Source organism: Cyprinodon tularosa, unplaced genomic scaffold (assembly GCF_016077235.1).
Source record: "Cyprinodon tularosa strain WSP-4 unplaced genomic scaffold, ASM1607723v1 ctg49, whole genome shotgun sequence".
NCBI lineage: Eukaryota > Metazoa > Chordata > Actinopteri > Cyprinodontiformes > Cyprinodontidae > Cyprinodon > Cyprinodon tularosa.
In genome coordinates this window covers 1-13,469 of record NW_024039218.1, presented here as the reverse complement: position 1 = coordinate 13,469, position 13,469 = coordinate 1, and the positions used below count along the sequence as shown (strand labels likewise).

At 38.9% G+C, this 13,469-nt stretch overlaps 1 protein-coding gene across 2 annotated transcripts in view; it reads right to left on the bottom strand.

The window, feature by feature from the left end:
* Positions 1-7,921, bottom strand: part of LOC119794714 (interleukin-1 receptor accessory protein-like 1-B) — a 28,210-nt gene extending 20,289 nt beyond the window's left edge. For both annotated transcript variants that reach the window (XM_038302370.1, XM_038302371.1), the window contains exon 1: positions 7,788-7,921. In XM_038302370.1, the coding sequence (XP_038158298.1) occupies positions 7,788-7,849 (62 nt within the window). In that variant the 5' untranslated portion in view covers positions 7,850-7,921. The remainder of the gene's footprint in view (positions 1-7,787) is intronic.
* Positions 7,922-13,469: the final 5,548 nt, after the last annotated feature.

The following is a 13,469-nucleotide window of genomic DNA, read 5'->3' as shown; positions in this document are numbered from 1 at the left end:
ATTGATAGATCAGTCCAAATTGCAATCTAGATCCATTGGAGGGCCCCTTTCTGTATAGCTTTTGCTATTCATGGAATGTTCATTTCTTTTCTCTGTACTCAAAACATGTGAGCAACAAAAATCAATAAGGGATCTTCCTGAGATTGTGTGTAGGTGTGTGTGTGTGTGTGTGTGTGTGTTGGGGGGGGGGGGGGGGGGGGGGGTTGGGCAAATAATGGTGATGAGAAGATATTCTTTTTATAGCGGCTGCCATGGTAACGATAAGAAGGAGAGATAGTAATATTCCAAAAAGTAAATGAGCCCCCCCACCTCCCGCTGGGCTGCTTGAGTCTGATGGAGTACAGAAATGGGAGACAACGCTCTCTTATACCTTATACAAACTACTTAGCCCACTTTTACCAAACCCTCAGCACAAATGATGCTTCAGAGGAAACAAATGACAAAATGCATCACTGCAGTTAGTGTGGTTATGTCTGTATCATTCGCCATGATGAGAAGGAGGAGTGGGATCAGGGATTGTGTGCCTGCTGGGTTGCATTGGGGAAGCATGGGTTGTGTGTGTGCTTAGGTGGTAGAGGTTTAACAGCTCCCACCTTCCAGCCAATAAACTGCACATAAGGATGGCTTGTTGGAGAGATTTTGTCAATGGTAATTGAAAGTGTACCATGCTATGTAAGAGGAGGGTTTCAGGCAGTGTTGTTGATCCTGAGTTGTTGTTCTGTGGGGTATGGGATGGGGGGTTGAGATGAAGGCATGAGAATAATTCATGTCTCTCCAGGGAATGCTGCCAACTTTGAAGCCTGTCATTTCACATAATCACAGCATGAGCCTACAAAGGCAACTTTCTGTCCTTAGACTGATAGAAAATGACCACCTGGGCCTAAAATGGAGATTTTGAAGTTTCAGGGAGTGGAAAATAGGGTGATGTGTTACATTTATTGTGAAGAGATAAACACTTTTTGTGACTGCATATAATTGGTTTGGCAAAATGGACTCTTCTGAGTTAAGGTCACTGAGGTCCCAGGTATAGGAGGGGAGATGAAGTAGGATACGATATTTGCTGGTCAAATACATGAAAAAAGTCGTACTTAGCTTAATAAAAATGAACAAAATGTATTAAAAGCTTGCACAGATAGTAAGATAGTAAGCATAAAGAAGTACACTCCAAAGCTAAAAAGCAGAGATGAATTTGATCCAATTAGACTAATTCTGTCACATGCAGATAAGGGGGGAAAACAAAAAGAAAAACAAAAGTTGAGTTCTCCAAAATAAAGTTTTAGACAGAATTACATTTTTCTCTTCAAAATATTTTAACCAGTAGTTCAGTAAACACACATATTTTGAAGATTCCTTGGAACATTAGATTCATTGTTTCAGGACATTAAAATATCTTCAAATCAACCACATAAGGTCTAAGACCTTTAATAGGGATGCTAATATTTATATTTATTTATTATTGATTTAAAAAAAGTTATTTCTTTGTATAGTAACACTCTCCAGGCAGACTTGGGGGATTTTAAAGATTCCAGACCGGATGGGATATAAAAGGTTAGGCCCAAGAGGAATCCCACTGAGGTGCAGATTTCAGCAGATTTTTTTTATTTGGCAAATAACAATTGTTCTATCAATGAGCGATGGATCTCCTCTTCCTCTTTCTGAAGCTTATGCACTTGACAAAGAACGTCCATTTGAGGGCTCTTACATGAGATCTTCTCTTTTCTTTATAATCAACGTTTTGTGAGCAGAGTAGGGCTGCAAAAAAGAAGGAATCTGGCTAAAGTCGTAACACCCCATCTTAACTTCAGAGACAAAAAAACATGTCCTTTGTTTGGGTTAAGGATGTTACTGTTGCTTTAACAGAAGGATTGTATAACAAACCTTTTTATCCAAAAGTATTTGTTTTTTCTGTAATTACAAACAATACTAGAATGCCTGCTCATTAAGTGATGAATTTCCACTTTACTCACTGCTCCATATAGCCTACTCACCTCAGTACACACCTGCAAAACACTAAGCCAACGTACTCAATAATTTATCGAACACTTACTTCATTATGCTGAGGCAGATTTGTTTTGTTAATTTATTAATCTTTGCATGCTATGCTAATGTCCAGCCAGCCGTGCAGTGATAACAGAAGCAGTCTTGTCCCCGGTGGAACAAATGAGAATTTATGGGCTCAGGTTACTACAGAAATGAACTCCAATCTCCAAAATCAATAGTCTCTGAGTTGGGTAAATAAATGCCTGTAGAAACACGAAGCAACTCAAGGTTTGACTGCATCTCTCTGCGCTTAGATTCTACTGCTGACAAGACAGCAGTAAAACTCAGGGTGCCAAACCCAAGATGAGAAGATAACCCTTCAGGAAGATACATGTTATCATATTAAAGGCAGAAAACTTGACCTCATACTGTACAGATTAGTTCAGGTTTATCTTCTTCTTTCTTGTCTCCCCTGTGGCTCTCCTGACTTTCTCTCTAGCTATGCTTATGGAAATAAAATCAAAGCAGGATCTGAGAAAGCCCAGAGTATCAGCATCATCAACAGAGAACGGATGATCGAATATATTATTGATCTGCTGCATGAAGTCCGCATATGAATTATTGAGCAGAGAAGCGCTCAGCCTTTGAGTAGGGGGAATGTTGTTGTCAGGGAGTAATAGAGGAAGAGGAGAGCAAAGGGCTTGTTTAAACTGCAATTTGTTTCTCCTGCATGCATGCATCAGCGCATGAAAAAACTCGTCATCACAGATGCATCTTCGTTAACTTTGCTCTGCAGCGACTTAAAACATATTTTTTAAATCTATCTGCCTATTCTTTTACTCTGAATTCTGCATCTCTCTTCACCTCCTGTACCTCATTTTCCATCTCCTCAAGTTCTTATGGAACATCTGCATGATGTGGCTATAAGTGGTGCAGAGAAGGAGATCAAAAATTTTGGGGGAAAATGGCCATAGCCAATAACTGGAGGGAGCTGTATCCCTAGCAAACAACCCTAATAGGAATTATTAATTAGGACCACTAATTTCTCAAATAAAACACTCTTGTTTTAAATGGCTTGGAAGGAAAGAATGTTTCGAGGCATCTTTAAAGATGCAACATATTGCTTGTTCTGCTTGTCAGTGAGGAATAGAGTTAATGAAAATATATGTAAGGACATATACACTATATTGCCAAAAGTATTTGCTCACCTGCCTTGACTCACATATGAGCTTAAGTGACATCCCGTTCCTAATCCATAGGGTTCAATATGACGTCGGTCCACCCTTTGCAGCTAGAACAGCTTCAACTCTTCTGGGAAGGCTGTCCACAAGGTTTAGGAGTGTGTTTATGGGAATTTTTGACCATTCTTCCAGAAGCGCATTTGTGAGGTCGCACACTGATGTTGGACGAGAAGGCCTGGCTCTCAGTCTCCGCTCTAATTCATCCCAAAGGTGTTCTATCGGGTTGAGGTCAGGACTCTGTGCAGGCCAGTCAAGTTCATCCACACCAGACTCTGTCATCCATGTCTTTATGGACCTTGCTTTGTGCACTGGTGCACAGTCATGTTGGAAGAGGAAGGGGCCAGCTCCAAACTGTTCCCACAAAGTTGGGAGCATGGAATTGTCCAAAATGTCTTGGTATGCTGAAGCATTCAGAGTTCCTTTCACTGGAACTAAGGGGCCAAGCCCAGCTCCTGAAAAACAACCTCACACCATAATCCCCCCTCCACCAAACTTTACACTTGGCACAATGCAGTCAGACAAGTACCGTTCTCCTGGCAACCGCCAAACCCAGACCCGTCCATCAGATTGCCAGATGGAGAAGCGCGATTCGTCACTCCAGAGAACGCGTCTCCACTGCTCTAGAGTCCAGTGGCGGCGTGCTTTACACCACCGCATCCGACGCTTTGCATTGCACTTGGTGATGTATGGCTTGGATGCAGCTGCTCGACCATGGAAACCCATTCCATGAAGCTCTCTGCGCACTGTTCTTGAGCTAATCTGAAGGCCACATGAAGTTTGGAGGTCTGTAGTGATTGACTCTGCAGAAAGTTGGCGACCTCTTCGCACTATGCGCGTCAGCATCCGCTGACCCAGCTCCGTCAGTTTACGTGGCCTACCTCTTCGTGGCTGAGTTGCTGTCGTTCCCAAACACTTCCATTTTCTTATAATACAGCTGACAGTTGACTGTGGAATATTTAGGAGCGAGGAAATTTCACGACTGGATTTGTTGCACAGGTGGCATCCTATCACAGTTCCACGCTGGAATTCACTGAGCTCCTGAGAGCGACCCATTCTTTCACAAATGTTTGTAAAAACAGTCTGCATGCCTAGGTGCTTGAATTTATACACCTGTGGCCATGGAAGTGATTGGAACACCTGATTCCAATAATTTGGATGGGTGAGCAAATACTTTTGGCAATATAGTGTATGTTCTACACTATACACAGAAGGGCACATATATGTTTTCTATGTTGGAAATCAAAAATGGATTTTATATGAAAAACAAAAAAAAAGAAGCTTTGTTTAATAATTAACGATTTTTTGCGGTTTAAAATCCTTTTAAAGTTTAACCAGTTTCATCTGCCCGTCTAGGGCATAAAGTAAAACAGTGCTGCATGTACCCTATCATTTGCACCGCAGCACAATGCTTAAATAAGGCAACAAAAATTGTCTTTCACTTTAAAAAACTAATTTCCTGACTTTAAACACACTCTTCTGACACACACTCGGAGCCTGTTCAACTGAAGAAACTCATTGCTTTCCTACATCCACCTGCGACTAAGCTAATCAGCGTTGAACCACACCTCCACGAAAGCCAATCGGCTTCCGAAGTTCATCTTAAAAGTCCTCCGATACGCACCTGTCTGCTCCTGTGTGCAGGCGGTGGATGCGCTGTGACTTCATTCAGATGACACAGTTACAACCCACCTCCTGCACCTCCTCCACCATCGTAGCTAAAGCTTCATCAGTGTCATTCCTCCCGGACTCTTACTGAATTCCGCGTCTCATTTTAACCAGTCCGGCAGAAGACCGCCATTTTGAGCCTGGTTCTGCCAGAAATTTCCTCTCCACTGTCGCTCCATGCTTGCTCATCATTGACAGGTTCTCTCAATCTGTGTTATCAAACTGAACTTCCATCTTCCAGGTCCCTGAGTGAAGCTCTATTATCAGCTCACGCAGTCTACTGGATCTCCCCATAAAGCTCAGCATACCGTCTCACTAACCATCAGTCTACAGACTGACCAACTTCATCTATCTCCACTCCGACACCAGTTTCAGGCCTGGGTGGAAACACCCCTATTCTTTGCTCCTGTTCATGCATATCTATCAAATTAAGCGCTATGTTTCCTGCCGAGGTCTGAGCTCCAAAGACAAAGTAATTGCATCAATAAATTTCTCCTAATTGTCTTTTCTCTTCGTGTGAGTTTTTCAGATTGAACTACTGTTGGTAAGCTGCATATAGTAGAACATCCTGGTCAAGCAGCTGACTGTAGTCTTACATCAACAGATAACCTGGCTAATGATCCAGCAAATATTGCTTTTATTACTATTCTTACTCTTTAAATAGTAGAAACGATTGGAGATATAATATTCTACACAATGAACCTGAGCGTCAAAGCCCAACTTCAACCATTGTTTTCCATAAACACACCTCTGCATATAGAGATTATTGTCTTGTCCAATTTTATAATTTTCTTTTCTGCTAACATTTAAAAACAACATGATTATTTAATCAAGGGCAAAGAGTTTTTTATACCTCTGTTGGCTCAGACTCTAAACAAATTTGAAAACCTTTCTTGAAGTCATTCAACTTAACATGATAAGCAAAAACCATACTGGTACAATCAGCTATAAGAAAATCGATAAATGGTGGTTTCTTTCTAATGCAATATAATTCCTAACTGTATAAACCATGATATATTACTGCACTCTCCCTCCCTCACATTTTTTTGTTTTTTGCACACACTGCCAGTCAGCTTGACGAAGACAATAATTTTTTCTCTCTCGATTAAGAAAATTAAAATTCTGTTGTTTGATATATTTCCAGCCACAAAAGAATGACAAAGAGTGACACAGAAATTAACTGAAAATTACCGATCAACAATCATGTAATCATATATAAGGTTACTGCTTTATGGCTACAGCTGAAAATTTAGTCCAGTGTCTTTAAAATAACCAGCTGCAAGTTGGCTATCAGTGCAAATAGAGTGAAAACTAAACATGCCAGCAGCTGCTAACTTGACTTGCATTGCTTTATGAAAACCAAACTGGGAAGAATAAAATACTCCCTGCAAAAAGCCATTAACAACTCACAGGCTACCCAGTCGGGGATGTTATAGAAAATATTATAATTCTCTACTGTACCTGTAATAATAGAAAATTCATATTTCTTGGGCTGCAACAGAGATAATTATCTTCTTTTTATTTCAAATAAATGCAATGAGCCATAATATGAAACAATTATACATATTGGCCTGTGCCTCCTTGGAATTAAAAAATAAATCTTATGAATATCTTTATAAAGTAGTATAACTTTAAGTCCTTGTTTAAACTAAATTTACATTTTTAAATTAATACATTTTATTTATTTACATAATCCTCTCCTTAACAATTGAGAATAGGATTTCCCTCCAGTCCTTTCAGACATTTAAAGCAAGAGTATCTTTATTTAAAAATATAGCAGTCTAATCTGTGCTAATAGAGAATCATCCGTATTAGTGTCGTTTACAGGTGTTGCAGATCCCTCCAACTATTGGCTATTGCCATTTTTTGCCCTACATTTTGGCTCTCTCTTTTTATGCAGCACTTTAACCACATATGTTGACCACACTTTGCAGTTTGTCACACAGCCTTTAAAATTATGTAAAATTAAAAAATCCTGGGTTATTTGGCACCTTAGCAAATTTTAATATCAGACCCTTCTATTTAAAAAAGAATAAATGTCAAAAAGAAGGAAAAAACATGCAAAAAAATGTTTTGTTAAGAAACAGTGGTTTACAAAACATTTTCAAACGATAAAGAAGGGATACAATTTTGCATGTTACATAATACTGTATGTTGTGCATCTTTGGCTCCCTGGATCTGGCTTGATTTATCTATGAATTGCTCAACTGACCTATGATTTCAGAAAACTAAATGCTCCTTGGTTTATATGCTTTTTACGATGGTAAGTTGTCCTGCTTCTTTCCCAGGTAGAAGTATGGTATGTACACAATACTGGCATTTATCAAGATAAAGCAGCACCCCTGGAAAGTTGAATAAAAACTCCCTTTTTTCAAAGGTTTACTGCAGCACAATAGAAAGAAAAGGTTAAAATCCAACCTATGATCTGATTAAAGTTATTAAGTAGAAGTAAAACCAGAGTTTGACTATAATTTGTTCTTACTGCAACTCTAATGGGCACTCCCACTGTCTAGCAAATGACAGCAGTTATTTCTTATGGTAAATTTTACTCCCTACTGAATAAATGCACTAAAACTGAGGATGCATTCTTCCAGAGTTTTCTTTAACAACTGCAAAACAGAACAATCCATTGAAACCTGGCAGAGCTTATAAAAAAGTTGCAGGCCACTGTACAGTGTTCACAGCATAAAACAACAACTTAAAAAAAGATAGCTTTAAAGGCAGGGAATAAATCTCTTGATGGTTTAGTCTGTGCAATTTAAAGCTAATGGACTAAAACATGCAAAAACTACTCGAACTATCATTAAATCCTTTATGGCAAATTTGTCCACATCTGCTGTTAATTTCTCATTACTGCTGAGCTTGAGGAAATGACTTGAGGCAAATCCCTGTGTTTCTTACTTGATCTCACTTTCCTGGACCCTCTCTTCATCCAGGTCCTCTATGAACTTGTCCCCCTTCATCCAGTAGATGAGTGGGCTGGCGTCTCCGCTGTAGCCAAAAAATGCTCTGCATGTGAGGTTCAAAGCGCTTCCTGCAAAAAGAGGAGACAGGCCGTCACTTTCAAGAGTTCTGTTGCCTTGTTAAAGGTGACATGTTTGTGCACACCCTGACAAATCAAAGTCAGATGTACTGACACGTGCTTATTGTGATTAAACTTTTGACATACTTTTTAGTTACACCCACGCATGGAAAGACACATGCTTCATAACATTATCACACGTAGAGACAAATTGCTGCACAAATGTCACAAAGCTTTGTCACAACCTTTCTTTACAGGCAGCAGAATGTATATTTTCTAGCATAAAAACAAGTTAAAAAAATGACCACACGGAGGCACTCAAGAGCTGCCCGAAATCCCTCCTGGAGCCTGGTATCATTGGAGAAAATAGGGATTTGAAAGAAGACAGACGATAACATTATTTTATTTGGAGCTGCTGCTGGGTACGACGGAAGGTCAAGAGTCAACAACTGCAGTTTGCAGAGAGTTGATCTGTGGAAGAGGGAGTAATTGTCTCTGGGGAGTCAATGGGATCTTTGCTCTGTGAATGAACAGCTAAAAAGAGAGGGCACATATTCACGCCAACTGTCATTTTAGTCCCATTAAAAAAGTTTCAGCAAAGCTACTAGTATTATTTACTTAGTCAAGGAAAAAGAGATCCGTAAAATAAATAATGAGCCCAAAAAGAAGAAAATTGTAAAACTCCATTTTACATGAATCAACCATATAAGCTGATCATAGCTGGAATTAACAGGCCTCCTTTTACTTCTTCTCATGCTTGTTTGTTTATGCACTTCAAGCATGTGAAACAGAGCATGCACAGGTTTATCTTTTACACCATGTGATTGGTAATATGACAGGAAGGACTTAGTGCTGTCCCTCTACAACATTTTAAAAACAGTGAGGCTCATTGGCTGCTGTAAACTCTTCACTGTAACTCATCCTCTTATAATAAAGGAAAAATGATACATGATTTTACATTTCATAAAGAAGAAAAATAAAATTGTTATGTGCAGTCATGCATTATGTTGTAGTTACATTTTGAAGCCCTTTGGGATATTTCACCAGCTGGCACACTGTCAAAGAAACAATATTTTTCCAATTTTTCCTCGGCTCAAGCTCAGTCTATTCGGATTAAGAAAATCTGTGAGCAACCATTTTTAAGTTTCACAAAAGAATCTCAATTTGGATTAAATCTGGACCTTGACCATGCCATTTTGAGTAATGAATGGACCTTAATATAAATCACCCCACTGTATCTGTAAATACACTGCAGCTCTGTGTTTTGAGTCACTGTCCAGCCAATCTCAAATGTAAGCAAGGTGAATTCAACAAGATGTACCTTGCAATTTCTCTCCTACAAACTGCAAAAGTTTAACTAGAAAAAGTTGCATTTCCTGCGAAAATGCAGTGTGAATGCTGTACGCTAAACTGTAAGCTGTAAGGTTAAAATGGCAGAAACAAGCTGAAATTTAAAGTCAAAGCTGCTGGAATGGTATGGAATAGCAAAAAATGTCTAATTAGTTTCTTAAAAGTAGCTGAAGCCAACAGCAGAAACATGGCAGACATGTTATCAATTAACAGCAAGCAGAAAAGCTTAATGCCTTTCCAGAAAGAGAGCAGAATCAAGCCAAAATTGGAAAAAATATGCAGAAATTTTATAAAATAGCAAAAACGGTAACATAAACAGTAAAAAAGTTGAATCTTAACTAGTTGAAGAAAAAAATTAGTAGCTTAAGGATAGGAAGATAAATGTTGAATATGTATAATAAGTATTAAAGTCTGAAATCATATGTGGAAATGTCAAGACTTGTAAAAAAAAATTGAAATTAATTAAAATGTGTCAGTTGATCAGCATAGAGAAAACAGTGTCATCCTTAGAAGCTTGAAAATCCACAAACCAAAGTACAAGACTGACCATAAGAAGCACAGGAAGGACAGAGAGAGAAGCTTATAAAAAGAGAGCTAATAAAATTTAAGGAGCTGAATTTATCAAAAAATCTAACCTGCATGTTATGAGCCACTGTGTTGATGACAGCACCGTTGGCAGGCTTAGGCTGCATGTTACGAGGTTAGCAGATGCTTTATTACAGTGTAAATCTTAGAACCTGATTAAGAAATATGCACTTAGGTGTGGGGTCAACAGGCCTTGGTAGTGTAATTTGAAGAAATTGGTTGAGTTTGGGTCATAGCTACAAGCCATATGGCACAATGAATGAGTGTATGTAAGAAAGAGGCTTTTATTTTGTAGAGTCCCTTTAGTCTTATTTTGAAAGTCTATCATGGATGTGTGTCAAGGGAAGGGTCATGCCAGGCAGTGATATAGAATCCATTTCTAAATATGCAATCACTTGTTTTCCATGTTATTGGGTGAATAGATGCTGTGTTAGAGCATAAATGGGAGACTTTTATTGTGAAATTCGCTCTGGGGTATGTTTTGAAAAGGTCCCTAGAGTCTAATAGAAACAAGCTGGTAGAGTTTGGGTCATAATGCTGAGCCATTTGCATCAATTAATACACAAGTATAATATAGAGGCTTTTATTTTGTAGGGTCACTGGAGTCTTATTTTGAAAGTCTAGCATGGTTGTGTGTTGAGTAAAGTGGTCAGACCCAGCAGTGATATTTGATGACTTTCAAATCCTTAAATCACTCTTTTCCCCTGTTATTAGGGCAGTAGATGAAGCGGCAATGGGAGGCTTTTATTTTGAAATTTGCTGTGGGGTGTGTTTTGAAAACCCCCCTAGAGTCTAATTTTAAAAAAGTGGTTGAGTTCGGATCATAATGTTGACCCATATGCTGGGAAAAAAATATGAGTTTAATGTAGGGGCTTTTATTTTGAAGGGTCCCCGGAGTCTTATTTTGAAAGTCTATCAGGGTTGCGTGTGAAGGGAAGGGTCATGGCCAGTAGTCATATTGTATCCACTTCCTAATGTTAAATCAGTGTTGTCTCCCTCCATTAGATTAAAATGTGCTGTTTAAAGTGGTGGAGGTAAAATCTCTTTGAAGCACGGTTACCTTGACGACGTTAACGAGCCTGTCAGTGACAGAGAGAAACGCGCATCACTTTCGTTCCTTAGTTCTCAGGCTTTTTTGAATGGGATTATCAGCTCCGAACAAACAAGTGCTGAAGACAAACCGTAAATGGTATCTAAAAAATTCTTTCAGTCTAAGCGAGAGCTATCCTTTGTCTCCGATTGGGGTAACTTTCATGGATGTAGCTCATTCACAACCTTAATGGGAAGGAGGAATAAAAAGGTTTGAGAAATCCTGCTGGTCTCATTGAATAACATGCAGCTTAATGGTAGAGCAGAACTCTCAAAAGCAAAACTTTCCCTCCGAACAAACGAGCGGTGAGCCAAAACCGTATTAGGTATTCAAAAAATTCTTTCACCGTGAGCGTCAGCCATCTTTGGACTACAACTGGGGTGACTTTCATATTTCTACAATATTTCGTCTAGGCGTGGTGACGATGTAAAAAAGTGTATAATTGTCAAAATCCTGATTTTGGGGTTCGGACAGATTTGTTACCCCCGAACAAACCTTTTTCCTAGCTAAACGATAAAAGATATCGACACACTTCCTTCAATGTGAGTGCTAGGAAGGTCTGAGGAACAACTTCACCAAGGCTCATGTTGCTACGTCGAACGGTTCCCAAATGGGAGCGATACGAAAAAGTCTGTTTTTTTGAATTTTCAGTTCGGATTTTCAGAGAGCTCTCATTGGATTTCTATTGGGGAAGTGTGGACTTCTTCGTGGTCTGGGCCAAACTGTCGGAAAACCGTAAATGCCACACAAATGAGGGTTACATTTCCTGAATCCTGACAAAAATCCCTACGTTTTGATGTAAAATTTATCTAGATAGAGTAAAAGATGAGCGAGTGAGTTGAAGCTGTTCGGCATGAGTGAAATGTTTGAAAACGCTAGAGTGGCACACTCTAGCAGCTGAACATTCCGTCCATAGACTTCCATTATAAATTTGAAAATCTGTAAAAATTGTTTAAAAGTTTGAAGCTTCACTGAAGCAAAACTGTAAAAGTTAGCAAAAAGCCGAGTTAAACTGTAATAGCAGAAAGATACGGAAACATTTTAAAAGTTGAATGGTGTTTCTAGCTGAAAGTATGCAGAAGTAGTTAAAGAGCAAAATAGCAGAAGATTTAGCAGAATTTTAGCAAAATGCCATTCATTTCAATGAGGCAAAAATTTGCAGAAAAAGCAGAATAATTTAAAAAGCAAAAGAGGTAGAAATACAAAAAGACATAGCCGACATGTCCTAAATGAGCTGAATATTGTGAAATTTGAATGGTTGAAATAGCACAAAGTATGCAGAAGTAGTAGCGTTACAAAAAATGGTCGGAAGAATAAAAATAATAAAAAAAATAAATAAAGAATAAAGAGAAACAGGATCTCAATAGTGTGAATGCCTACAGCATTCACACAACTAGAAAAAGTTGCATTTCCTGCGAAAATGCAGTGTGAATGCTGTACGCTAAACTGTAAGCTGTAAGGTTTAAATGGCAGAAACAAGCTGAAATTTAAAGTCAAAGCTGCTGAAATGGTATGGAATAGCAAAAAATGTCTAATTAGTTTCTTAAAAGTAGCTGAAGCCAACAGCAGAAACATGGCAGACATGTTATGAATTAACAGCAAGCAGAAAAGCTTAATGCCTTTCCAGAAAGAGAGCAGAATCAAGCCAAAATTGGAAAAAATATGCAGAAATTTTATAAAATAGCAAAAACGGTAACATAAACAGTAAAAAAGTTGAATCTTAACTAGTTGAAGACAAAAATGAGTAGCTTAAGGATAGGAAGATAAATGTTGAATATGTATAATAAGTATTAACCCATTTAGGCCGGGAAAGCATTACCGCATTTCTACCATTCAAGCCGGGGGCGCTGTTGCGTAATTCTACCATTGACGCCGGGAGAGCATATAAGTCAAGCAAGAAGAAAGAAGTTTTTTTCAAGCAAACATGGAGGAGTTTGACAGAGAAGAGATGTCGGAAGGCAGTGATTTTGAGGAGTGTGTCGGCTTTGATGACGGTATAGATGAAAATGATGACTTTGAACGCGCTGAACCAATCGAACTACCACCGCAATGCACGGAGTGTTTTCAACCGCACACCTGGAGTGAAAGTTGATTTGCCTGCAGACACCTAACCGCTGCAGGCATTTGAGCATATTTTTAATGAAGAACTTTGGATGCATCTTGTTACCGAGACGAATAGGTACAGTGACCAAACAAACCAAACTCCAACAAGAGCAAAGATGGCAAAGTGGTCACCCGTGACTGTGACGGAGATGAAGACATTTATTGGGCTGTGTATGGGCATAGGACTTCTTGTGTTGCCAGTAGGCTACGAAGAGATTATTGGCGACAGAGTAAACCTCTCTTCAGGACGCAGTTCCCCCAAAATATGTCCCGGGACAGATTTGTGGCATCTGGAGGTAAGTTGTATGCAATTTATAACACAGCATTGCATTATTATGCATAATATACTGTTAATAAGTAATCATCAGATAGTATTTATGTAATGTTTGTTTTTTTAAAACGTTTTATATTGCACTTCTCAAGTGAAGGGGGG